The sequence below is a fragment of the Poecilia mexicana genome, unplaced genomic scaffold (assembly GCF_051168715.1).
Source record: "Poecilia mexicana isolate PSO_F unplaced genomic scaffold, ASM5116871v1 scaffold_6, whole genome shotgun sequence".
Lineage (NCBI taxonomy): Eukaryota > Metazoa > Chordata > Actinopteri > Cyprinodontiformes > Poeciliidae > Poecilia > Poecilia mexicana.
The window spans coordinates 7,014,579-7,041,094 of record NW_028263375.1 but is presented as its reverse complement, the minus strand read 5'-3'; the positions used below and the strand labels follow the sequence as shown (position 1 = coordinate 7,041,094).

The following is a 26,516-nucleotide window of genomic DNA, read 5'->3' as shown; positions in this document are numbered from 1 at the left end:
AAAAAAGACAGAATAAAATCTAATTATAAAAATTAAAATGTGAAGCAAATATGACTATATTCAAATAACATAAACTATATGCATATATTCTTTTGCTTGATATATAAGGTTAAGAAAATTTGAAATATATTGAATTTTGGGGTACCCGGAAAGCAAGCAAACACCATGCAGAAAGACCCCATTATATATATATATATATATATATATATATATATATATATATATATATATATATATATATATATATATATATATATATATATATATATATATATTTTTTTTTTTTTTTTTTTTTTTTTTTTTTTGAGAATATAGAGCTAAGTTAATTATTAAATTAAAATAATTTAAATTTGAAAATTTTTATAATGTCATAAAGTAGCGATGAATTTTTTTCACTTTATTCTGATCAACTGGAACATTTTAATCCTGGAATTATGCATCATTTCCAGGGAAGAAGAAAAGTGGAGGAGGAAGAGGAGGGGGAGGAAGAGGAGGAGGGTTTCGCTTGAACTCCATTTTTTATGCGCGCGCACCCAGGGAGGGGAGAGCCGAACGCGCGCGCGCGCGCGCCCCCAGCAGACACACTCTGGTACAAAAGACGCACGGCTCATCCGCTCGCCTCCCAATTGACGTCAGTCCGGCGTCACGTGACGGGGCAGGGTCCAATGAGCGCAGAGTGCTGGCTCCTCTTCACACTGAGACGGTCAGCAGGAAAAGCGGAGAATAAAAGCGATCGGAGAGGCAGAAATGGCCTACAACGCCCTCTGAAGATCCCGGAGACGCCGGAACGAAGTGTTTTTTCTGCTGATTCGACCCGAGGATTTATTGAGTCCGGCTCCGAGGTGTACCCACTGGATCAGGCCATGGCCCTCACACTCAGAGAACGGCGCTGTGTCCGTGGAGTGGGGGGAGTACGCGCACCGTGAAGACTGTTCACGGAGAGGAAAATGGTGGATTATTGTCAGTGAGTGATTAAACGGTTGAAACATCTGGATCTGCTGACGTCCTGTTCGTGTGTTGGAAGGTAAGCTCCCCCACCCCTTCCCTTCCCTCCGTCTCATCCCAACGACCTTCTGATTTATTTTAAAACAAACAAACAAAAAAAAACCTCCACGACCCTCCGTCAAAACTCCACTGGGAACAATAAATACTGGGATTACTGGGGGGGGAAATGGATTACAACAGCGGCGGCGGGGGACCCAATGAGCTGCACAACAACCAGTTCTACCAGTGCGAGGAGAGCAAGCCCTTACTGGGGGAGATGTCCGAGGGCAACAACAACACGAAGCTGGGCGCAGGGCCGTGCAGAAGGTCCCTGCACCACTGCAGCAGCAGCGGGATGCGCTACAAGCTGCTGCCCGAAGGGGACATCCAGGTGTGCGTGGTCAAACACCCACGCACCTTCCTCAGCAAGCTGCTCACCTCCAAGTACCTGCGGAGGTGGGAGCCGCACCACCTGACGCTGACGGACAGCGGCCTCAGCTCGGCGACGGTGAGTGTTGAAAACTGTAAAACACGCGTGTTTGTGGCTGCGGTTATGGATGTGTCGGTGCGTGATGCTTCTGCATTCCTGCACCGGAGCTGGTCTTGTTTGGACGCGCATTCTGGGTTTTTGACGCATTTCGGGAAAAAAGGGAAGCGGGTCGTAGACACACACACACCATCCTGTGGACACTTCTGGTCTTCCAGGTGAGGAGAGGAGCTTCCAGTCCAGGGGCGTAGCTAATGTATCTGTTACCTTGGGGGGCCAAGATTAGAAAAGGCACCAAAAAAATAAGCATCAACTACTTTATTCCAATTTCAGGTTCAGTTTTATGAGAGGTGAGCAGAGTATAACAAAAAAAAATAATAATAAAAGACTCAAGTAAGAGTAGCACTACTTCAACATATTTTTACTCAAGTAAAAGTAAAAAGTAGCCATCCAAGAAATTACAAAAAGTATTTGGTAAAAAGTCAACTCAAGTACTGAATAGCTGATCAAATGATCAGTCAGACAGATCAAAATATAAAGCTATGTGGAAAATTTGGTATTTCAATGACAAAAATGACAACAGTTCAGATAAGTAACAAAAAGAGAATTTTTCCAAATCAGTTTTAAAAAAAAAAACTTAGAAAACTTTAACACAAACTGCAGGTGTGTGTCTGTCTGGTGAACCTTTGGTTAAAACATGTTTCTTTTTCATTCAGTTAAGTTACTCACAGTGGGTAGAGTATCCAGAAATACTCAAGCAAGAGTAACGATAGTTTATTATAGTTACTCAAAAAAACTTAAAAAGTACAGTGTAGTAAAAATACTCCTAAAGTTTTTTTGTTTTTTTTTAAGTTGCTCCAGTAAATGTAATTAAGTGAATGTAATGGTCAAATTAAGCAGAGTTGGAGAATATAAACAATAACAATATTGTTTTCATTAAACCTTTATTTAAATCTGAAGTATGCCACATTCACAGAAATATGTTTTTTCAATATCTGTTAAAACTGTCACTATGTCTTGGCAGTATATGAGACGGATAATCTGAGAACAAAAAAAATTAAGCCTTTCTGCCTTCTCCCAGTTTTCCCATTGCCAGAAACAACCAATCAGAGGCAGGAGGCGGGTCTTGCAGCTTCTACCCATCAGCAAAGCCTATTGTGAAAGCTAAAGCTAGATAGCTTAGCCACTGATGATGGTGGATAAACAGTTTTCCTGTAACAGTGAGTGCCTTTAGTTAATTTAGTTGTATATATTGTTATTATTATTATTGGGTGTTTGCTTATTTATACTGTATATATTTGACCTCTTGCACGGGAGCTGCAATGGAAATTTCGTTGAATTCTGTTCAATGACAATAAATGCTATCTATCTCTATCTATCTTTCTCCACCATTAGCAGATTTAGCATGAGGTTGATTGACGGCGCTAAGACCCACCTCCTGGCTCTGATTGGTTGTTTTTGCTCTGTATCAGTGCATTTCTTCTGGTAGTTTATGAAGGAGATCAATCTTTTCACGGCTTATCTGTCTTATATTCCAGTGTCAGGACATGGTGACATTTTTAACAAATGTGTAAAAAAACATATTCTTAATAAAAGTTACATACTGCAACTTTAACCAGGATAAAACTCTTTTACAAGAGTGTCCTGACAATAATACAGTTAAATAATTAGTTACAAAAAACACAGTACAATATCAATAACTTCATTAAATAAAACCACTCTGCTAAAGACAACTTAAACAGAGGCATATAGACTGTTTTCTGCTTAACGCTCCAACATAACGACAGAAACGCAGCATTTACTGATGATCTCAACAGAAAGAAAATGACTACATGATTCCAGTTCTAATCTGATGAATGCCTTGTGAGTTTGGAAACATGATCTACCAACATTTTGTTATTATAGCAAGATGACTAATTGATAAGGGTCATTTGTTCTTTTTCTGAAGATAATAAATCCTACAGCTATAGTCATAACAAATTGCTCATGCTGTTAAGTTTATATCAAACCCTGATTCTGAGGCTTGCTTCTGCACAGCTGCTAACCTTCAACAGAAATGTTATTTTATAAAGTAATCTGCTTTAATTAAACTCTGGTTTGTTTGGGCAGGTTTGAATACGCAATAGAAAACTTTGATTTGGACCAAAAACACAAAAAGTGAAATCTTAATGAGCTCAATAATTTCCATGAGCATGATTTGTCATTTTTTTCTTTCTACCAGAAACTGAATGACTAAAGTCTCAATAATTTTGTTTACAGAGACTTGATAATTCATTTTACTTGTTGTTTATGCTGTTTATTTTAGATATTTAAAATGTTTTCCAGTTCCAGTGTCAAATTTTCTTTGAAATTTAAAATTTATTCATCTTTGAGAATGTGTTTTGTATTATTATGCCATTACATTGTTTTACTTGAACATGGTCTCCAAACAATATTAGTTTTTATCGCAACAACTGCCTGGACAATTTATTGTTCAGTTTAATTTGTCATTGTGATAGGCCGATCTAAAAACGTAGGTTTTGGTTCAATTGAAGTGAACTCTGGTGCATCTTGAATGCATATGTGAATGTAAAGCAGACCGCTCTAAAAGCAGGAAACAGCGCAGGGCATTCTGGGTAAATACAACCAAAACAAACAGCTAGCTGCAGAAATTGCTTGTGGTCTCTAACCAAAGACAAAAGAGAGATCCTGTGTCCAATAACATCTTGTCTACGTTTAGTGAAGAAGAAAGTTGCATTAATGTATTCTTCTGAGGTTTTGGTGTAGTTTCCTTCTGTTTTTCTTGGTGCAGCGCCCCTACAGGTGAAGAGGGAAACAAATTTTTCAATTAATTTGGTTTAATTTGACTCAGTGTGAAAGCGAACCGAAGCAGCTGAAAATGTAGCAAAAGTTGCAACTTTGGTCCCCAATCGAATCGAGCCTAATGGACCATCAGGCGGGACTAAAACGCTCTCAATTAGCTGCAGAATTACCTGAATTATTAACACAGACCTTTTGGGGAACACAATTCGCCAGATGGGGGGTCTGAGAGGCCCCTCAGGTGTGAGAGATGAACCTGCCTGGATGTTTGCTCTGTTGTCTGTCGTTCTGCTTTAATCCCACACCTGTAAGATCTGATTCTGAGTAATAATTAACCCCAGGGCATCTCTGTGTGGTCATCACTTGTAATTGTTGGTAATTCAGCTGAATAATAAAACCCTTTTATTTCCTTCCCACATTGTCATCAACACCCCTGACATTTTCCACTCACATCAATACACCTTGATAAGCGCTGTTAAGGCGTGTGCACGTCACACCACAGAGCTCCGCTGCATCATGGAGAATATTTTTGTTGCTGCAGGAAATGCATGCAGCTGATGGGGGGGGGGGAACCCGTCTAAGTTTCTTCTTCAGAGGTGCTTTTATTTTCTGTACTTATGCTTCATGTTTCGAGGCCTGTCTTTAGGGGAAGCGTATTTTTAGCAGTGCACTCATAAGTGGTTAACGTTGTTTGTTGCTTCCTCTTGTTGGGGGTGGAATTAAAGACCGAACTACTCTAAGAAACCCGGAAAGGCCTCGTCATCTTACCGGACAAACGGGAAACTTAAATCATTTATAGTTTCATAGATGTTTTTTTTTTTATGAGGATGTTGAACATTTTCAGTCAGTCAATGAGAAGTTGTAATGCAGTTATTTTATTTGTCTTCATTTCTCCTAAGCTTGCAGATACAATGACAAACTTCTAACAGGACTTCTACGTTTTCCTGAACTAGATTTATTATTCCTGTTTTGTTACTATTCATATATAAAATAAGGCTTTTTGTTCAGTATTGTGGGTAATAGTTCTTTCTGTCTACTGTTACATATCTGAAATTAAGACTTCCTTAATCTTTGACCTCAATTTCAACACCATGTAATTTTTTTAGCTTTTTTTTTTTTTTTTTGGAATGAAAGAAACGTTCACAATAACCTGCTAACTGCTAATGCCATTTAAATTGTTAAATAGCATTTTAATTAAGTAGCATAACCACTGATAATATTTTGTGTCATAGATAACTAAAAAGTACCTGGAAAGTTTAAACTTAGTACTTTATAAGTTGCATTTACATTCCCTGTTTTCTGTATAGGTTTCCTATAAGTTATTTTTTAAATAAGCCATTAAAACGATGCTGCGCCATCATCCTCCAACTACTTCCTGTTGTCGTCTTCTTCGTGGTTTGTGCCAGTAGTAACATCTGGATGTTGATGGTGTGACTTGTGTGATGCCAAAAAAGTGTTTCCATTGTTCCCATCCAAACTTCTTTAAGTCCAAAACCACGTTGGCATGTTTCCATTAAACAGTTTTTTCCTAAAATGCCAATTGCGCAATTAAATGTAAATACCCTGTATTATCTGCTGCAGAGATGAGTGACTAAAGCGAATGGTACTCTGTAAAGTTAGTGATGCTCCTTGCAGTTGCATGTTTTGTTAACAAAACAGAAAAACACGAGCGCTCTTCTGCACGGCGTCATCCATCAGCCAAAGTCCTTTACTGAACCGCAGTCTGCTTTGTTTTTATGGCAGGAAGCGCAGACTGTGACGACGCTGCTCCTTCTTTTTGTTTTGAATCGAGTCATGCGGGTGATTTATCCAGAAATTCCTGTATCATGTGTCTGCGAGTCGTCACATATTCCCAGCCCCGCTCAGAGGCTGAAACATGAGGAAGAGGGCTCGCGTTCAGGGAGGGAGGAGGCAGCGAAACGTGCCTTTCCTGAGTGGAGCCGTTGTGCTGCTCGGCGTCCCGTGTGGGCTGGAGAACAATGCCGACCCGTTCAGAGAGCCGACTCCCAGCGAGGAGAGGCCGATCACATCCCCACGCTCTGCAAATAACTGAGATGATTAGGAGGAGAAAAGAGAGTCGGAGCCAGCAGCGTTCACATGGGATCAGTTAAACCAGTTCCACTCCCTTTAGATCTCGCTGCGCCACATCAGCTACATCTCTGTGTGTTTTAATGAACCGAATGACATATTTGTGTCAGCTGCAGCGAGGAACAGTTGCATCCTGGGAAGTTTCCAAGTTTTTACTGAAACATTTCTGAGATTAATCTCAGAATTTCTTTTTTTTTTTTTTTCTGCCAAATTTTCAAGTTTTCAGAACACTGATGTTTTCAAGTTTTATACATGAAGATTTCTGCGATTAAACACACAATTTCTGAGGTTTTTTGGTGGAAATGTACTCTTCCTTTTTTACTTTTCTCTCTCAATACGCCGTCGAATGAAAGAGATTACACACACAGGAGCATCAGAAATCAATTCCGATCGACGACGCCTCCACTAGTTCAGTTACGATTGATCTTCTGTGTTGATTTAGCCTCAATTATTTTAACCAATAGTCAACATGAGGGCAAACAGAACATTTTTATCTGATTTGGAAGTTTAGCAGGAGAGTCAAACAGGACCTGACCATCTGGTGTCGATGCTGGGAACATAACACACACTGACCGTCTTCTCTGTTGTACAAAAAGTTCTATTTTATGGTTTTATTTCCTGTTTTGTCAGCAAAAAAAATGTCGGGATTGTAGAATGGGGCAACTTTTAATTTAGTTCTGCTTGTTGGGATTTATATTTGTAAGAATTTGCAATAATTGGATTGTCTTGCAACAGTACAGTGGGACATTTTCCAAAGCAGAAGCATCACATTGAATTGGTCTTTAACTGAACTGACATTTTGATACATTTCAGGTTTTACACAATCATTTTAAGTTTAATTTCTTTAAAATTTTTTATTTATTTAAAATTTTTTTTAAAGGTTTTGTTGGCTTTTATTTGAAAGTAGTTCGACAGGAAGCGGGGGTGGGTCGTGCGTCGCCCCTGCGCCACCACAGCACCCATTTTCATTTCTTTAAGATTTTCCCACCAAAGTTTCAGAGTGACGATGTCACGCACTCTATCCGACCCTGTAAAATATTCAGGACTCATTTGACTTAAGTTACACACAGTTTCATTTCCACAGGTACAGTTTATACATGAAAACGTAGGTATTTCTGTCTACTTTCACCCAGCGTGTCCCTCACTGTGGCAGAACTTTAAGTTTTGTGTCAGATCAGCCCAGAGTGCAGAGACCTCCCACCCGGGCTCTCATTCACTCCCATTATATTTCAGATTTAAATTGTTCTTTCCGAACTGGAACTAAAGGCTCTTTTCAACCTGAAATGACGTAGAAGCGTCTAAATTTACACGTATTGCCACTAGAAGATTCTGCCACTTATGGTAGAAATATTCATTTGATACGACTTGGGGTTCGCTCCATGGCTGCTTGTTTAAGACTTAGTTTCTTATTTGCTTGGCTTGTGAATCGGTTGTTGCTCTGGGCTCCCAAATCGCCATAGCAACGAATGAGTCAGCATTATTATAGCTTAGATTTCTTTTTTCATTACTAAGCCGCTTCTTCCTTCTTAACCCTCCTGTTGTCCTCATTTTCTGTATGTACAGAAAATGAGGACAACAGGAGGGTTAAAGCAATGTGCTAATTGCTTGAACTCTTAGGTAATTAAGTGAAGCTCTGCAGAATCAAGATGTAAAACACACCTAAAATGCAAACAGGATGTGCTATTAAAAATAAAGCCAACAGATGCTCTTCAAAGGAACAGTCTTTGTTTCTCTTAGTTTTATTTCAGTAAATGCAGTCTAGATTCAGTCTTTGTTGCTGCATTTGTACCCTGCAAAGATTTCAGATTTAAATTAATTTGAGGTCACTTTTTGTTGCTTCTTCATTTTATGAGGTTTTTGTGTTCAGAGAAATGGGTCAGAAAAAAACTCGGCCTGCTACTTGTGAGTTACAGCTCAGCTGTCTGCACATACAGAGTATTCAGCCAGGCTTCCTCATGTGGTTGTTTAATGCGTCATTCAGCCTCAACTTGAAGTTTGGCCTTAATCCTAATCTCAGCAATCTCTGAACGAGACCTAAACATCAGTCTGATTGGTTCCAGGCTGCACAAAGGCAGGAAGCTCTGCTCAGAATCATACTTCATAATCTTATCAGACTTCTGGAAAAAAAGATAAAAGTTGTGTTTTTTTTTCCCTGCACAGATACAGCTGTAATGACTTTAATGACAATAATGAGTTCACACCCTGAGCCTTGACCTGCACAGATAAACCTTCACATTTCTGTTTGCTTCTGTTAATAATGGATTTCGAGGAGGAAGGAGAGATGAAAGTTCAGATCAGACGATCGGGTCGTGTTTTAAAAAATGAAGAGAAACGTCCCGTAAACTTCTCCAGACACACTTTCCTACTACGGTGTTCTACGGCGAATATGGAAAAAGGGAGTACATTTCCGCAAAGGATTTTGAGACTGATCTCAGAAATTTTCTAGGAAAAAATCTTGGAAAAAATTTACTTTTGGAAATTTTCTGACTTCTTAAAGCAGATAATTTTTGTCTCTTGAAATTTTTTAACCAAAATTTTTTTTTTCTGCCACATTTATGACTTTTGGAAACACAGAAACATCCCATTTTTCCTAGAAAATTTCTTAGATTCGTTAAAAAAATTCTGAATTTCTTTTTCTGTCAAATCTTTGACTTTTCAAACTCAAACTTCCCAGATTTTTCTTGAAAATGTCCTAGATTAATCTAAAAATATCTGAATTTTATCCATCATGTCTCTAACTTTTCACACTCAGAAACTTCAAAGTTTGTTTTCCAAAAATTCCTGAGTTTTTTGGTGGAACTTTTCTTCTTTTTAACGTCTCTAATTCTCTCCTCATCCTTCCTTCACTGTTTGAGAAATGCCTCTGTGATGCAGAGCGATGGGAGACGTTCCCATTGTTCTGCTACGCTGGAATGATGGAAAACATCATAAAAAGGCCCGCACCTCTGGAGTTGTTTAACTTTCTGTCCTGCTACATCTAAAATCTGCATTCTGCTAATCCTCTTTGCATGCTGCATCTCCATGATGTCATGCCGCCACCCGTTTTCCTGATCGTTTGCATGCCTTTGTTTCACGCCGCTGCGGCGAGATAAGGTACGCAGGAAGAGCTGCTGTTGCCCTCGGCTCGCCATGTCCGCCGAGCATTAAAAGTGGAAGATGAAAAATGATCTGAAAGCAGAAGTTGTTGCTTTGTCGTTCTGGTGAAACGGTGCGAAGAACTGAAGGGATTATGGTATCAGACTCTAACGTCTGAGAAAGGGGTCAGAGGTCAAGCGGTTCTGAGGAGCTCATTAATCTAGAGAAGGGAGGGAGGAGTGGAGCTGGAAATGAGAGGGTGAAGTCTTGGGAAAAGAGTTTCAAACTCAGCAGGGCCAGTCAAAACCTTTATAAGGCCCTAAGCAGGTTTTAATTCAGGGCCCCCAATACCAACATGACAACACTTCATCTTTCCCAGCGTTATAATAATGATGCCTGCTATTATTATAGCAAATTTAGCTGGACAATAAATTGTCCCAGAAGTTATTGCAATAAACAATAATATTTCTGTTTTGAGAACATTTTAAAGTAATACAATAGTAATGGCATAAAAATGCAATAAAGCATTTGCAAAGATCTATAAACAAACATTTAGCAATGGAACTTGAATACATTTAAAATATCCAAAGTAAACAAACAAAACAACTGAAACAACAAATAAAGTCAGTTATGAAGACATTCAACAAAATTGTTCTTCAAAATAGACTAGTTGAAACCAAAGCAGCAGACTGAAGACTTTTGTCATCCAGTTTTTGGTAGAAAGAGAGACAAAAAATAAAAACAGTAAATCATTCAAATGTAAATTATTTAGCTTGTTTTAATCTAATTAATTGCTTATTGCTACAGGCCTATTTATTTGTGTAATTTGTAATTAGCTTACGATGTACCGGTTTTATTATGGCTCCTGATTTTAACCTTAAAGGAGAAGCAAACAAGAAAAGATGCCCTAACTAATTCATATTTTGAAATGCGGAGTGGCATGTATCTGCAGACAAACACTAAATCCACAGAAAACAAGAGAGCAAGTTTAATATCTTTTAAAAAATTTGAGCAATGTATAAAACATGCAGTCTATAACTTCAAAGTAAAGTCAAATGATGCTCTTAGATCCAATCCTATTTACATAGTTCTGGATCAGAAATTAAGCTGAAGACTCATCCAATCTAATCAGCAGTTTACCTTGGAAATGGAATCCGTCACCCCAAAAAATGTTGCAGACTTAAATAAAAAAAACCAATAGATGCATTTCCTTAAAATGTAATCATGGTGTGTAAACATATTTAGCTCTCTGCTAAAAATCTCCTTCATATGAGACGTTTTGGTGTTTAAAAGGGAGAAAACAAACTACTTTTTTTATGTGATCTACTAACCACAAACCACAATCGGCATCAAGCAACTGCAATATTTGGTTGGATGTCATGTTTCAATGACCAAACATGCAAATTCTGCTGGATGATAACAACACAGTGTATCTGTCCAGTTGGTTTGACTTTCCTTGCCAATGCCAACACTTTGCCGATGCAAGATTCATAATCTGTGTCATCTGCAATGTTTAGCCATAGTATCGCAACTGTTGGGGTTTTCAGAGCAACATTTGTGGCAGAACCCTACAGAGCAGCATCAGATGGATTTAGCAGATAACAGGAAGGCTAGCTGGAGTGCAGAAAGTTGCTCTAACTAATTTAAAAAATTCCCTGTTTCATTGAGCATAAAAGATTTAAACAGTTTTATCAGCCTGTTGGAAGACTTTGATAAGCCAAGAATAATCATAATCTAGAAAACAGATGGAGATGCTAATTGTGCTAATGATGCTAAGCACTAATAAAAACAGCAAATTTCAAGATGCAAGGTTACAAGTATCGCCGCTGTACAATGGCTGCTGGAAAAAACAAATGTTTTGTTGTTGACCTTTCATTCAGAAACCACTTGCTGCATTCTGGTTGGTTGTGCAGGAGGTTCCACTTCTGCTTTTCAAAGATGTACGGTAGTATAATTGCACATCTGTTTGTAGCCATTTTCACATGCAAGTTTAAACGTTGAGTTAAACAGAACAGACTGAAATCCCATTATCTAAGAATGGTTTTATGCAAAACATTTAATGGACATGTTTTGTATAGACCGTAGACTTAAATCCTGACCATCATAATAGGTTACTTTAAACTGTTTCAGGTTTCATCAGTAGCTCACGTTTGCGATTGTGTAGAAAGAGCGGCTCTCTCAGGGTCCCATTTATCCAAAGACAGCCTCTGGAGTCTTGCATCGACCTCTGACCCCTCACAGCTCTGCTGCTTTTCCACAGTAACCCTCCTGCCTTGCGGCAGCCTTGCACGTGCTCAGTGTCTGCGCGCTCCTTGGGTCTGATTTACGGTTTTGTTTAGATAACGTTATATTTGGATCAGAGTTTGGAGCTGCTGGGAGCTCTTTCCCGTTCTCCGTCCGGGAAAGTCAGGTCCATTGGGAGCTCCTCCGTCGGTTGCTCATGTTTTTTGTTTGTTTGCTCTTCATCGCAGGCGATAAAATAAGCACATTCAGTTAATAGTGAGCTGCTGAACTCTCAGGAATGGCTGAATAATGCTGTAATAGTCGAAGGTTTTCAACACGTGCTTCGCTCTCATCACGACCCGTGTTTGTAAACATGACGAAGATTTTGGGAAACTGATTCAGCCTACATCATGTGTGTGACCAGGCCTCTGTTCGGCACATGTGGATAAACAAAAAGAACAAAAGTGTCTTTCTGGGAACTGACTGTTAATTTTCATTGGAAGTTATAAAGGTGCCAGAAAGATTTGGAACAGCAAAACGCAAAGAAACCCCAAAATATATATTTACTCGACTGCAATTTGCCTCTTATCCACTGGACGAGGTCACTTTTAATGTACTAATCCTTTAAAGGGAACATATTATACAAAATCCACTTTTTTTAGCCTTTAAATATGTTTTTTGTGTACTTTAAGTATCTGAGTGCAAAAAATCTTTAATTTATTCTCTCCCAGTGCTGCGTAAATGTCTTTATAACGAGAATAAAGTCATAATATTACAACTTTATCATGGTAATATTATGACTATATTCTCTTAATTTAATGGGAATATTATTCTGGTAATTTTCTGACTTTATTCTCGTAATTTTATTTTTACTTTTTTGTCTGTGGCCCTTCTGCGTTCTCATTTTTCTTTTAAAGGAAATGCATATTGGCATTCTTTGTTTTCATATTAACTGAATTATTTTAATGTAGTTATTGACTTAAAATTTGGATAAGATGCAAATTAGAGGTAACTGATCATATTGGTCACAAATGCCGCATTGAGTTAATGTTTTCTTATGTTTACATGATTTTAATTCGTAGTAAACAAGGTGTTTGTGCTTTCTTTACCTGTAATAACATCTTGTTACGTATTGACTCTGTTCTTCCTCTTCATCTGTTTTTTTGGTTTGTTGCTCTTAGAGTTGAAAACATTCACAGAAAATTTAAAATACGTTACCCGTCTCATTTATTGTTTTTATCTGCTTAATAACATGGTTAATATAAAAGATTTTAGTATTTTTGTATAAAATGCACATTTTGTTGCTTCAGTCTTTTTGTTTTTGGCCTAGAAAAATATTATTTGTTGACATTAGCAACAAGAACAGGAGATTGCTCAGTGCCTAGTTGAATTAGTGAGGGTGCGGCATGTTTGAGGTTCAAACACAAACAAAAGAAAATAATTGGTGCTGTGTTGAACATCTTTTATTCTTAGATTTTATTGTTTTGTAAAATTAAAAAATATATATTCTAAAAAGTTCTTCTGCTGTTTCAGGACTTGCTAGTTTTCAGTAAAGTGCAGAGGAAATACCGAAGCATTTACAGCTACAGGAACTCTTATTCTCTTTAACTTGCCACATTATCTATATAAAACATGCGTAAAAATAGATATGCATGTCTGGCACTTGGCTCTGACACAGTTCAATAACTTTACTTCTTCAATTTGGCCTGTAGTTTTTATCACAGTAAGTGTTTATTTAAGGGCTAAATGCTTGTCTCCGTTCCTGAGTATTGTGGTCTTCTCCTTCATTTTTCAGAAAAGGGGGGAATTGCCATAGCAACCAGCAGCGGTAGGCACCGCTAGCTAAAGTTAGCTAGGCTAATCCTAAAGCTGTAATCGCAAACATTAGATCCGTTAAAGCTAAAGCGTTAGCTGAGCGAAACATATGTAGAGGAAGCTGATGCTAAAGCGCTAACTTCAAATGAAATCTGCCCTTGAAAGGCTGCAACCGTCAAGCACCAGTTTGATTTTGACCTAATTTACATCTTTTTTGATGCCCTTTGTTTATATTTTTTGTATTTTTTCCTGTTTTATTTTGTTCCAGGATGTTTCATGCTTTAAGTAAAGTTGAGAAATGAAAATGGAGAAAAAGTGGAGCTGCTGAGTAAACAGTTTAAATCCACCTCAAAATAAGAGCCTCAATATAAACGTTTAACTACGTGACGTTTATAAAACAGCCAAGTTTATTACAAGTTTACTGCTTTAGAATTTATCTGGAAAAAATGATTTAGGGGAAGCTGAGTGCGCTACACGTTTTAAAAGTTAGCTGAAGTGTTATATGAAACTTCAGCTCCGCTATTAGTGTATTAGAGGAAGTGTGGCCACCATTGGAAGCCAGGCTCACTTTCTTGTTTGCATCTGAGTTTCTTTATTCTTTATTTATTCAACATGAAGTTAGTAGCTTCATTTGCAGCCGTAGAAACTTAATACATCATCGAAAAAACCACACGGAAGTGTGGGCACGTGGAGAAATTCTTATGTTTCTGAGAAGACCCTGAATATTTCCTGGATGTTGCACATCAAATGTTTATACTGATCACAGGAGGAAAACGCTGAGCAGAAACTGCTGCTGCTCTCCTGCAGGAAGTGCGAAGTGGCGTTCCTGTATGCATCGTCCTGTTCCTGCAGCAGCTTCAGTTCTTGATTACGTTCTTACTTCCTGTCTCGAGTAGCGCTGAAACTTTCTCGGAGTCGTTTCTTCACAGAAATCTGCAGCTGTGCCCGCCCACGCAGCTGCAGACGTCAAACCTCACAGCTGCGTCGTCATGCCAAACGGCCATCTACGCCTCTGTGTAGCAGATGGAGAAGTTGGAGCCGCCGACGGCTGGAAGGAAGTGACTCCGTCGCTTCGAGAGCCGCAGCTTTGCATGAGATTCTGACGAAGTCTGGCAGCAATCGCCTTCTGTTTAAGAACAATAATTATTGGTGAAACTGCCACTTTGAATGACTTTGAAATGAAAAGACCTGGCAGGTCATTAATACCCCTGGTGGCTTTGTTGTTCCAGGTGTGTTTGGTTTGGTCAGCTGACCTGCAAAATGGCTGCTTGACCTTTCCAGTGGCAAGCTGAACACCTGTTGGGTTTCTCCTCGGTCAGCTGCTGGTCTCCTCCTCTTCCTCCTCCGCTTTGGTTTCTCTTTCTTCTCTGGTGCTCCAGTGTTTCCTCATGAGTCATCCAGAGAGGAGGGGGGGAAAATCCAAGTTTTCCTGCAACTCAGCAAATGTTGCTCATATAATCAGGAAGATGATGATCGCAGAAAGAGTGCTGAGTTGTGCAGAAGGTTTTAGTTTTCAGTTCTTATTTTTGCCTAAAAACAGAAGCATAAATGTGCCAAAACGAGGGTTAAAGTTGCTTTGGGCTCAACTGGATATTTTTTGAAGGATAATTTGGTTTAGAGACCTCATAATTAATTTTATTTGTTGTTTCTGTTTATTTTTTGTGGATATTTAAAATGTTTTCCAGGTCTATAGTGTTAAATATCCATTAGAATTTAAAGTCTATTTATCGTTGAGACTATTTTCTGTCATCGTTATGCCAGAAAATGGTCTCAAAACTACACTATAATTTTTTCTGAATAACTTCTATGACAATTTATTGTCCAGCACAATTTGTTATCATGACAGGCCTAACTGAGATGCCAAATGAACCAGGATTAAATGCAAAATGTACTAAAATTTAATGCTAATCTGTATGGAGTACAACACAGTCAGCCAAAATCTGCATAGCAGAGAGGAAAACCCAGATTGGCCAAAAAGAAATGGGCAAGAATGAACTCAAATTGAGACACAAATTAGGCTAAAACTGAATGTAAAATTCACCAAACTTGATTCCCAAAGTTGACAGAAATGAGGCACAAAGCTGGTCCAAATGTTGGCATAAGTCAAATTTGCCCATGTTGGATGGAAAATATTCTGGAATTTAGCATAAATTGAATTGAAATTTGGGGAAAATTGGAAGCAATACACCAATCTGGACACCAGACTGGCAAAAACTGGTTTCAAAAACAACCAAAAGGAGTCATGAAGTTGGCAGAAGCGAAGCACACGGTTGGCTGACGGCCGGGTTGTGGTCTGCTTGGGTCTTTTTGTTCCAACTTACAGGCTTCTGTTTCCAGAAAGCACTGAGTTTGACGGGAAAAAACTCCAGTTTATTTTGGGGATGTGGTGATTTAGGACCGTTTCTGTTGCCGTTTTTATGTCGGATGAATTGTTAAAATGATGCTTCATGTGACCAAACATTTCCTAGTAAAACCCAGAACATCTCTCAGGTTCTGAATCTGCCTTATGTCCTCTCTTCCTTTTATTGTTTTTTGTCTTCAACATTGCTCCGTCTGCTTCTCACGGTGGGGGAAAAGCATAACATACATCTCCATCCTCTTGTTTCTATGGCAACGCAGCAGAGAGCAAAGGAGCCGAGAGTTGCAGGAGGCTCCTTCATCCCTCCTTTATGATGAAAAGCAAAGTGAAAAGAGACAGAGTAAGGGGAAAAACGAGGGCTGGGAGCAGAAAAACGGTTATGTGGAAGAGGAGGGGAGGAAGAGGAGAGGGGCCGGCGCTCGCTCTTGTACAGGATGTTGTATCTATGGCAACCTCGGCTGGTTATCAGAAAATTGAAGTCCCTTCTGTTCGTTCTGCTCTGCCTTTTCAGAGACGCGGTGCCATTTATCTCCCGCTTCATATTCTGCTCTTCATCTCATTACCGAGTCGTGCGCCGCAGAAACAAAACAAAAACACAACCCGGTTCGGCAGCCTGCAGACGGAAAGACTGCAGCCGACGTTTGCTCTTCCACAGAAAATGAAACATCTCCCCTGAACCAATATTTGCCGTGGACGTGGTCTGTAATGAAAATCCTGCGCGTGGAGCCAGCCAGCGATCTATGAGCTGCAGAGGGACGTGCACATGAAGGAAGAGCGTGTTTGTTCTTCAGCGGAGGGAGGAGGAGGGAGCTGTTTGCTCTATAGAGCGAGAGATGGACGCAATTAAAGAAGAGGAGCACCTGTCCGCTGGAGTCGCCGAGCCGCTTTCATGTAGCGGCTGAGGCGAGTTTCTGTGAGAAAAACATGAAAGAAGGAGAGAGAACCCAATCCAGCTGGACGGCTTTGGTGGTCAGGGGTGTCCAAAGTGTGGCCCAGGGACCAAGTTTGGCCCTCAAGAAGGCTACGTTCACATTGCAGCCTGATGTGAAAATAGATGGAGATGCTAACTGTGCTAATGATGATAATCGTTACTAAAAATAGCAAATTTCAAGCTATAGGTTACAAGTATTACTTGTTTTCTTTCACTGCTGTATGCGATGTACAATGGCTACTGGAAAAAAACAAGTATTTTGTTGGTTCAGAAATCATTTGCTGCATTCTTGTTGTTTGTGCAGGAGGCTCCACTTCTGCTTTTTAAACGTGTATGGTTTAGAAATGCGGAAAGAAATCAATTCTATAAAGAATCATAATTCTTAGTCCTGGGAAGTCTGAATCAACTCAAAATACTGAAAAATGGGGAGCTGTATACATTTCTAATTATTTTATATTTTTTATAATTTAAGAAAAACCCAGCCAGCTGAGCCGACATTCACTCCAATCCACTTTTGCTCCCTGTTTCATTGAGCATAAAGGATTTAGACCGCTTGACAGACCATCCTTTGTTTTAAATCTGGAATGATTTACACGTCGCTTGTCTACAGAAATCTGACTGCTTTTCAGTCACCCACTGTTCAAGAATATTTTTTATATTTTTAAGCCTCACTAGCTGTTGCTTCTCCCCAGAAAAGGCAGGAATTACCACAATCAGACCTGAAAGTTTCTCCCAGTTTCACTCCGAGTCTTGACATTAGATCTGCTACAGAAAATGTTCTCCTCTCTGCTCATCTCGCCACTAAACTATCTTCTGCTTCCTTTTTATAACTCGTTTTATGGGAACTTGGTCAGATGTAATTTACAGTTAAGCAGCTCTCCCACATCAGCACTCCTTAAAAACCCGATCGCTTGTCGCTCCGCTTCGTCTGCTGTCGTTTTCAGCGCGTCTTTGTGCCGTTCCTCCTTTGGGATCGTAAATACTAGCCCACTCTGTGAACTCTTGGGCAGCAAAAGAAAAAAGAAAAGTAAAAGAATAACAAACAGGCAATTGTTAAAGAGCAGAGCAGCAGCTAAAGCTTCTGCAGATGACGTCTGCTCTGGCTTTTTGTGTTAATCTCCCATCAACAATAATTGCAAGCTAAATCATGCAGTGACGCTAATGTCTACAGAATCAGCAGTGAATCATGTATGGCTCTTATAATAGAGCTGCCTTAAACATTTCTGTGAAACTCCTCCCATGGTTTTAGGAGGGAGAGCTTGGTTTCCTTGTGGTTTTGACTTGTTCTTGATATTTTTATCTGCCTGGGTCACGAACGCAAACACGCATGTTTCTCTTGCTTCCGGAAACTTGTGGTAATTTGTCAGTGTTTCTGTAATCTTTGGGACGGCCTGGGATCGTCGCTTCCCGCGCCTCCTCAGTTCAGTTAGTTTTTCCAGCTGGTTTCTGGATGTGAACACAGCATCACCGCCTGATTATGCCGACTAAAGTATCTGCAGGTTAGTTTGCTCAGGGCGGCTCGGGTTAGGAGATGTTTCTTTTTGTCTTTCCAGCTGACTGGCAGGAAAAACAAAAGCCTTGTTTCTGCTCTGGCTCTGCTCCAGCAGACATCTTGTACTGTAAACAACATGCAGCTGATGCTGATGCTGTTGTCTTCTTTCTGCCCTGCCTGCAGCCCACCGGTTACATGGAGACGACTTTGTCCTACAGCTCCATAGAGGACCTGCAGCTCCTCTCCTGGGACAACGCTCCCAAGTACTGCATCCAGCTCAGCATCCCTGGAGGCACCATCCTGCTGCAGGTAATTCACACACACCAGGAGGATGGAAATCTGGTGTTTGAACCTGCAGAACCCGACGTCAGATTAATCACATTACAGATAAATAAGTACAAAAATGTGAAAACATTTGCAAGCTAAATCATGCAATGACGCTAATGTCATTGCATGAGATTAGCGTCATTATCTTTGTGCGGTGATGAGCACAAAGATCTAGATAAATTATTAATTATCTGTGTCAAATTTGCAAACTCAAAGTTTTTTGCTCTTTTTTTCTATCTACATTGGCCCTAATATGCCTCTGTAAACAAATCTATGGACAAAATCTAATTTAAATAATATAAAAAAATAATTAATTATCACCATTAATAATAATTGAATACATGTAGGCAGAAATGAAAAATGGATAATAAATCATAAAAACTATACAGAATGATGACATTTTTCAAAATCTATCTAGCTAGTTATGCTGCTGGCTAGATATGTAATTTAATAACATTAAACTCTCATCTTGCTCCTGCTCGAGACATTTTTATCAGGGACAGGAATAAACACATTACATTTTATTTAAATTAATTTAATAACTTGGCAGTAAAAAGAGTTTTGAACTGAGAATGTTGCTTATTTTGTTGATCACATGGTTTTCAATTAAAATGCGATTAATTTCTTACAAACCCTGGAATTACCTCAATAAAACATTTAATTCTACCACTGATTTTTACCAGTGTCCTGAAGAGCTGCTGGGCTGACATTAGCATTTCTCCTCTCTGTTTTCATACAACTTGTTGATAATTGGTTATGATCTCAGAGAGATCTGGCAAAGTCTCATAGAGACGACCTCAAAAACTAAAAACAAAACCCACTGAGGGAGGCACTTGGTGACTTCGACAAGGTGTTGGACGACCTCAGAGAGATTCATGTCAGCCTTAAAGACAACAGGGTTGGTTGACCACAGAGATGCGTGACACCAGATGACTGGAATGACTGTAACGTCTTTGTTTTTATCTGTAGCCATTTATATTCGCCGCTTCTATTCATGGTAATTGTCTTTCTAGTAGGGCTGGACAATAAATCAGTAATAATATATATCACTATAGGTATGAGATCAATATCAGCAGATATTGAAGGAATATTCAGTCTCTAGAATATTCACTCAACTCCAGAACCGCACAGCATTATGGGAGTTGTAGGCAGAGGAAACACTGCAGCCTCTGGCAGCGAGCTAAGCTAGGTTGGTGGCTTCAGCTCACTCAATCTTTGGTTACCCAGCAACAACGGGAGTAACTTACAGCAGCAGCAGTTTAAGCCGCTGCTTAAAAATAAAAAACAACGGCATGAAGTAAAAACCAGGCTGGCAATATTTCAGATATTTAAAACAAAAAATAGTAAATCAATATTGAATTTGGTGAGTATTCAGTATCATCCTCAGACATTCAGCTCTACTTTCTGGTCTTTCTGCCGAGTCGTTTTCTGTTCCTGTTTTTAGTTTTTTGAGGTTGTCTTTAGCTGTTTGTGGTATTTTGAATCATCATTCTTGGAAACATTTCATTGTCCTGACGCGCTTTTTTTCCCCTGAACCCAGCAGCAGCTCTCACACGGCGCTGGACACACTGTTCCCGCTCGGCCGTCCATAACACGGACCATTTCTTTCTCTAAACACACACCGCACCCTTGCTGCTCCTGTCTTTTTTTCTTTTTCTTTTTTTGACAGCAGTCAGTCGGCTTGAAGTCACCAAACATGTCTCTGTTTGTGTTGAGGAGTGCAAAACGCGCAGGAAGCGGGTGAAATGATTCCTCCATTGCGTCGCAGCAACAGTTCCGCTTTCCGCGGCGTCGAAGACGATTGTGATTTAGAGACGCTAATGAGTTATTTACGGCCCCGCCGGCTGTGTAAACACTGGCTCGTCAAAGCAGGCGTGTCTCGGTCAGAGGTGAAGCTCGGAGGATCGTCGTTAAACGGGCAGATTTATGTCTCGCTGCAGGTTGATCCAGGTCTGTTATGGATGCTGCAGCTTTGTTTCACACAGGAAGCTCACAGGAAACCTCGTGTCTTTGTCTTTCATTCTTATTTGTTCACATGAAGCTACAGACTCTGTTGTACTTGGTTTGGATTTTATCTGCCAAATGGAGCTTTTGTTTCATTTTTTGGATGCATTATGTATTCAACCCCTTTTGAGTGAATACTTTGCAGAACAAAGTTCATCGCGGTTCCAGCTGCAAGATAAACAGCTGAAACTGAAAGTTATGCAAAATAGCTGAAGATGATCTGATCGGATCTTATCTGATCTGATCTGATCGGATGGAGAGCAACGAGCAGCAGCTTTCAGTTCTTCCCACAGATTCTCAACTGCTTTTAGTTATGGAGTTTGACTAGGCCATTTGTATGCTTTCATCTCAACAATACTTTATCTAGACTTGTCACAAAAACTAATTTTGCTTGGAGACAAATTGTCTCAGTAGTTATTGCGATAAACGATCACACGTTATTTCGAGACAATTTTCAAGTAATGCATTAAACATGTCGTACTAATACAAGTTGACCCTGAACATGCAGTGGAAGACATGTTAAATATCCAACATGAAACACGACGCTCCAAAGAGAAAATGAAAACCACACACAACCAAAACCACACATAAAATAATTACAAAGTCTCTGAAACAAAGCTTTCAAAATGGAAATGATCAAACTAAGTGATCATGGAATTAATTGATTACTAACTTATTTCAATTGTATAGTATATAAATCCACACTGTAAAAACTTTCCCAGGTATTTTTTGTCTAGTTTTTAGTGAATGTTAGTTTTGCCTTATTTGAGGAGTACTAACTTATAAATAATATTTCAGAGAGATTTAGGAGCTTTTATAATAATTCCTCAATATTGATGAAAAATTATTATTTCCACTGGCAGATTATTTCACTTCAGACATTTTTCCCATGTTATAAATAATCTGCCAGTGGAACTTGCATATATTTAATCAATATTAAGGAATTATTATAAAACAATCTCCTATTTCTAGCTGAAAAGTTTTCTCTTATTTCAAGTGTGCCAACATATTTGCAGTAGAAACTGGACCAAAAATACTTGGTAAGGTTTTCTTTTTGCAGTGTGTTGTCCATTTCTCTTTATTATACGTCTTAAATTTATAATGGTCTTGAAAAGTTTTACATGCGAGTTCTAGCTGAAAAAACCCTTTAAGTTTCCATTTAAAGCCGGACAGAGAGATGTTGGAGTAGGAGATAAGACCTTTGGAAGAGATGGTTTGGACTTCCTCCTCCTTCTCTCTCTGCTCCTTTTCAGCTTCTCTAGAATTTGGGGTCAAAGTTCAGGCATTATATGAGCTTTGGACACCCTGATCAGCTGCTCCAAATAGACAAGAAAGGATAAATAACTTGCTGCTATGGTTACGCATCATAGCAAATGTGCAAAAAGTGATAAAAAGAGGAAGAGCAAACGCCAAACAGCAACGCCTCAAACCAAAACAATGAACAAGAGTGTAGAAAAAGAACAAATGAGGTTTGATGAAGATCATCAGTTTTAGTCATTTCCACGTGAATCTAAAGGTTTTTGTTTATTTGGACCTAACGCGCTCTTTGTCTCCGTGTCGCTGCAGGCTGCCAACAGCTACCTGAGGGACCAGTGGTTTCACTCCCTGCAGTGGAAGGTGAGCTTTCTGTTCGTCTTTAACTATTAATTCATCAGTTTGGTTACAGAGCTCCTCACTCCCAGACCCATTCAGGAAAAGGTTCTGCTGTTGTTGCTCAGCTTGTCACCGATCTGACCTGTAAAACCCGCCGACACCTGAAGCCGACACCGTCGCTTCCTGTGCTGCGAATTTATAATCCATGTGTGTCCGGAGGTCCAAACATGAGGGAAATAAATTAAATATTGGATGCGATTCTGCTTTTTTTTTTTAGATTTGCACATTTAGAGTAGTTTTGATCAATGGTTCTCCAACTTTCTGATGGTTTTTCAACTTAAATCTGTAAAAATAACAGTTCAACAGTAAGAAAATTTGTTTGTTTTATGGAAGAGGATTAGAGATCCCTAAAAAAAATACTTTAATCTCGCAATTATGACTTTAATCTTCTGAGATCAACAGTCAGAATTCTTCTTTTTCTCAGAATTTTGACTTATTTTGCCAAAATTTTCTTTTCTCAGAATTTTAAATTTTTCCTCAGAATTTTCAAGGTTTTTTCTCAGAATCCTGTTTTTTCTGAGAATTTTAATTATTTGTCTTTGAATTCTGAATTTTTTTCTGAATTCTGAGGAAAAAAAGCCAGAATTGTCAGAAATAATTCTTTTTTGTTCTTTTTTTTAATGGCCCCAATCCTCTTCCATATTTAACCAACAAGAACATTCAGAACATTTCCATTTAAAGTTGGACTAAAATCAAAGAATTACAAAGAAGAACTTCATACGGCCTCCACAGGGCTTGGAAACCTCCAGACAGGTCTTTCCATACAGCAGATGTTCCTTTCCTCTGATTGGATATTTCTCCTGCAGAAAAAGATCTACAAATACCGTAAAGTCCTGAACAACCCGAGCCGCTGGGACGTGGTGCTGAAGGAGATCCGAGCGCTGGTGGACATGGCTCTGACCTCCCCGCTGCAGGACGAATCCATCCACCAGGCCCCGCTGCACATCATCTCCACCCTGCTGGCAGAGGCACGTCTCTCCCTCCGGCACACTCAGGCATTCGCTGAGTGCAGTTCGCTGCTCTGTCGCTTCTTTTAGCATGGGCTTAAATATTTGTGCATAGATTTTAGAACAGGAGCTGCGGTTTGGATGCAGATACTTTTCTGTTTTCAACCTTTGTTTCTTCATCCACTGGTCTTTTTTCCACAATAACTGATTCCTCTGGTTGCCTGCACTGCAAAAACACAAAATCATACAAAATATTTTTGTCTAGTTTCTTGTGCAAATATATTATTACATTTGAAATAAGACAAAGCTAATTTACAAGTAACTTAAAAATTCCTTAATATTGATGAAAAAGTACTAGATCCACTATTTCAGTTATAACAAGATATTTTTTCCATGTTATAAGTGAAATATTTGCCCATTAATATTAAGAAATGATTGACTGAAAATGAGCTACTAAATGTTGCTGAAAAGTTATTTCTAAGTTAGTTTTGTCTTATTTCAAGTGTAATAAGCCGGAGGTGTCCAAAGTGTGGCCTGAGGGCCATTTGTGGCCCTTAGCATGATTTTATTTGGTCCCTAACAACAAGATGAGAGCCGTAAGAAGTTTGGGCAATAAAACAGAAAACAATTGATGACACAAACAATTTGGAAATTGTCTGAAGCGTTTTTATGTTTTTGTTGTTTTCTGATGCACAGATTTAACAAAAAAAAGTTTATTATTGAGCAGGTAAACAAAAAAATCAACAATAAACTAATTTTGCATTTTTATCTTAATGAATTTTGATGAAATTTTCCAGTTTTGTTAGCTTGGCTCCAGTAGTTTCCTGTGTTGACAGTTTTCGTTTCTTCCTGTCTGCAGAACTCGAACCTGAGCGCTCAGGATCACGAGAACATCATCGTGGTGAGTTTCCAGGTGAAGCCTCTCCAGCTTCCTGCCGTTTTGCCCTTTGACCCCCTAGATATCGACCCCTGCAGTGTTTCTGGGTGCATGTGGAGCGCCCGTGTTGTTTGTGCAGCTCACCTGATCCTGCGGCCTGGCGCCCTGCCCAGGTAAATAGCAGATAGCATATGGAAATATTTATCTGCCTGTGCTCTTTTGCAGGCGATCGCTCCGCTCTTGGAAAACAACCACCCGCCGCCCGACCTGTGCGAGTTCTTCTGTAAGGTGAGACCACCAGCAGCAGCTGCAGCAGCAGCTGCAGCAGCAACTGCAGCAGTGCTTCGCTCAGCTGTTGAACTCTGCAGATTAAAAAAAAAAGTCTTTCTTGTTCTGCGTGTTGCAGCATTGTCGGGAGCGGCCGCGCTCCATGGTTGTGATCGAAGTTTTCACGCCTGTGGTCCAGAGAATCCTCAAACACAACATGGTGAGAAACCATGAAAATGCCCTAAAATTCAGGGTTTCTTGTTTTGTTTTAAATCAGTGAACCTGGAAACCTGGAAACCTTTTATCGGCTGCAGATTCTCAGCAGTGAAAACCACTTCCTGTCCCGGCGTGGTTCCACCCTGCCCAGTTCCTTTATGGGATGGCAGACTGGTAGCCGGCTTGTTTCCATTAGAAGCTCCCTGACGCCTTATCCCAGTGTTTCACAATGTAGGGGCCGTGGCCCCTCAGGGGGCCGCCAGGGCGCTGTGTGGGGACCTCAGATAATTGGAGCAAAGATGAGAAAAAAAAAAAAAATGAATCCCATAATTCAATCTTAAAATTTTCATTACAATTTTTGTTTTAAGTTTTTAAATCATTTTTAAACAAAATATAAGTTATGAAAGTCATAATATTACAACTTTATTCACATAATGTTCAGACTTTATTGTCATGTTATTTCAACTCTATTTTTTAGTTTTATTCTCATAATGTTGTGACTTTATTCTCGTACTTTTGTGATTTTTATTCTTGTAATGACTTTATTTTATGTTATTTTGACTATTTTCATATGAGTTTATTCTCAGTTTTGACTTTATTTTCTTAATTTTATGACGGTATTTTTGAAATATTTTGACTTTATTGTTATATACCTTTATTCTCGCAATTGTATGACTTTGTCATATTATTTCAACATTATTCCTGTACGACTTTATCCTCATAATTTAATGACTTTATTTGTAGTTTTTTCCTCAGTAAGGCCATAAGACGTGGCAATCCTCAAACTTTGTGTTTTTTTCTCTTCTGGCAGGATTTCGGGAAGTGCCCTCGGCTTCGTCTCTTCACTCAGGAGTACATTCTGGCTCTCAACGAGCTGAACGGCGGGATGGAGGTGGTTAAGAAGTTTATCCACAGGTGAGCGAGCCTCTCTGAGCGTTCGGAGCGTCTAGACGTGATTCTGCCTGCAGAATCTCTGGATCAAACGTGTTTGTGTTGCAGCATGCACGGTCCGACGGGGCAGTGCCCTCACCCCCGTGTGCTGCCCAACCTGGTGGCCGTCTGCCTGGCGGCCATCTACTCCTGCTACGAAGAGTTCATCAACAGGTCAGTCATTTCCTGAAAACCACGCTGCTTTTCCACTTGAAACCTGCTTCACTTTTAAAGCTAATTACCACCTTTTATAACCTGTAGCTGTGCACTGAATGGCTCTGCGGTCTGTTTGGGGGTAACCCTGTTTGTAATCTCACATTTTATGATCCGAGTGTTTAGCTAGAGCTGTTGATCCAGAGGAGCCGTGGCGTTGTTTGCCTCCATGTTTCCATTGATTAGACAAACCCCAGGCTGGTAATTTCCCACATCTTGCAGCTCTAATATGAAGGAAACGGGACAAACAGTCATTTCCAGTTGTTACCAGGAAGGCAGCCCATAATCGGATCGGTCATCAAACCCACATTATGCCATTTATAGCCCTAAACTAATTTGCAGCATCCCGCAGCGCCACAGAAATACACAGGCAATTATAGGAGAAACAAATAAATGGAAAATAATTAAATATATTGCATGATCATTGGACTGTGGAGAAAACCCTGAGGTTTTTTATGAGAGCTGCTGTTAGTGGGTTTTTCTTGTCAACAAACTCTTTATTAAATTTAATTTGTTATGCAAATGAAACAAATGTTTTATATCCTGTAAAAAAGAAGAAAAGAAAAACCTGTTGGAGCACTCTGTTTTTAGTATTTCCAAGTAAGTTTTATTTTCTCAGAAGGATTTTAATTTTACAGAATCAGAAGTCACTTTTCATCACCTTACCAAGTTATTTTTTGCCAAAAGTGACGTCCATCCATCCATTTTCTTTACCCGCTTGTCCCTTAGTGGGATCGGGAGGGTTGCTGGTGCATATTTCCAGCTAACGTTCTGGGTGAGAGACGGGGTCACCCTGGACAGGTCGCCAGTCTGTCGCAGGGCAACACAG

The 26,516-nt window shown here is 39.5% G+C and overlaps 1 protein-coding gene across 1 annotated transcript in view; it reads left to right on the top strand.

Annotated features, from left to right (window-relative positions):
* The first annotated feature begins 297 nt into the window (after nt 1-297).
* The window catches only part of cmip (c-Maf inducing protein), a 38,549-nt gene continuing 12,330 nt past the window's right edge, over nt 298-26,516 (top strand). Inside the window, exons 1-9 of the mRNA XM_014993241.2 lie at nt 298-1,492; nt 18,437-18,562; nt 22,151-22,201; nt 23,044-23,205; nt 24,044-24,085; nt 24,287-24,349; nt 24,468-24,548; nt 25,356-25,459; nt 25,544-25,648. Coding sequence (XP_014848727.1) covers nt 1,172-1,492; nt 18,437-18,562; nt 22,151-22,201; nt 23,044-23,205; nt 24,044-24,085; nt 24,287-24,349; nt 24,468-24,548; nt 25,356-25,459; nt 25,544-25,648 — 1,055 coding nt within the window. The 5' untranslated portion in view covers nt 298-1,171. The remainder of the gene's footprint in view (nt 1,493-18,436; nt 18,563-22,150; nt 22,202-23,043; nt 23,206-24,043; nt 24,086-24,286; nt 24,350-24,467; nt 24,549-25,355; nt 25,460-25,543; nt 25,649-26,516) is intronic.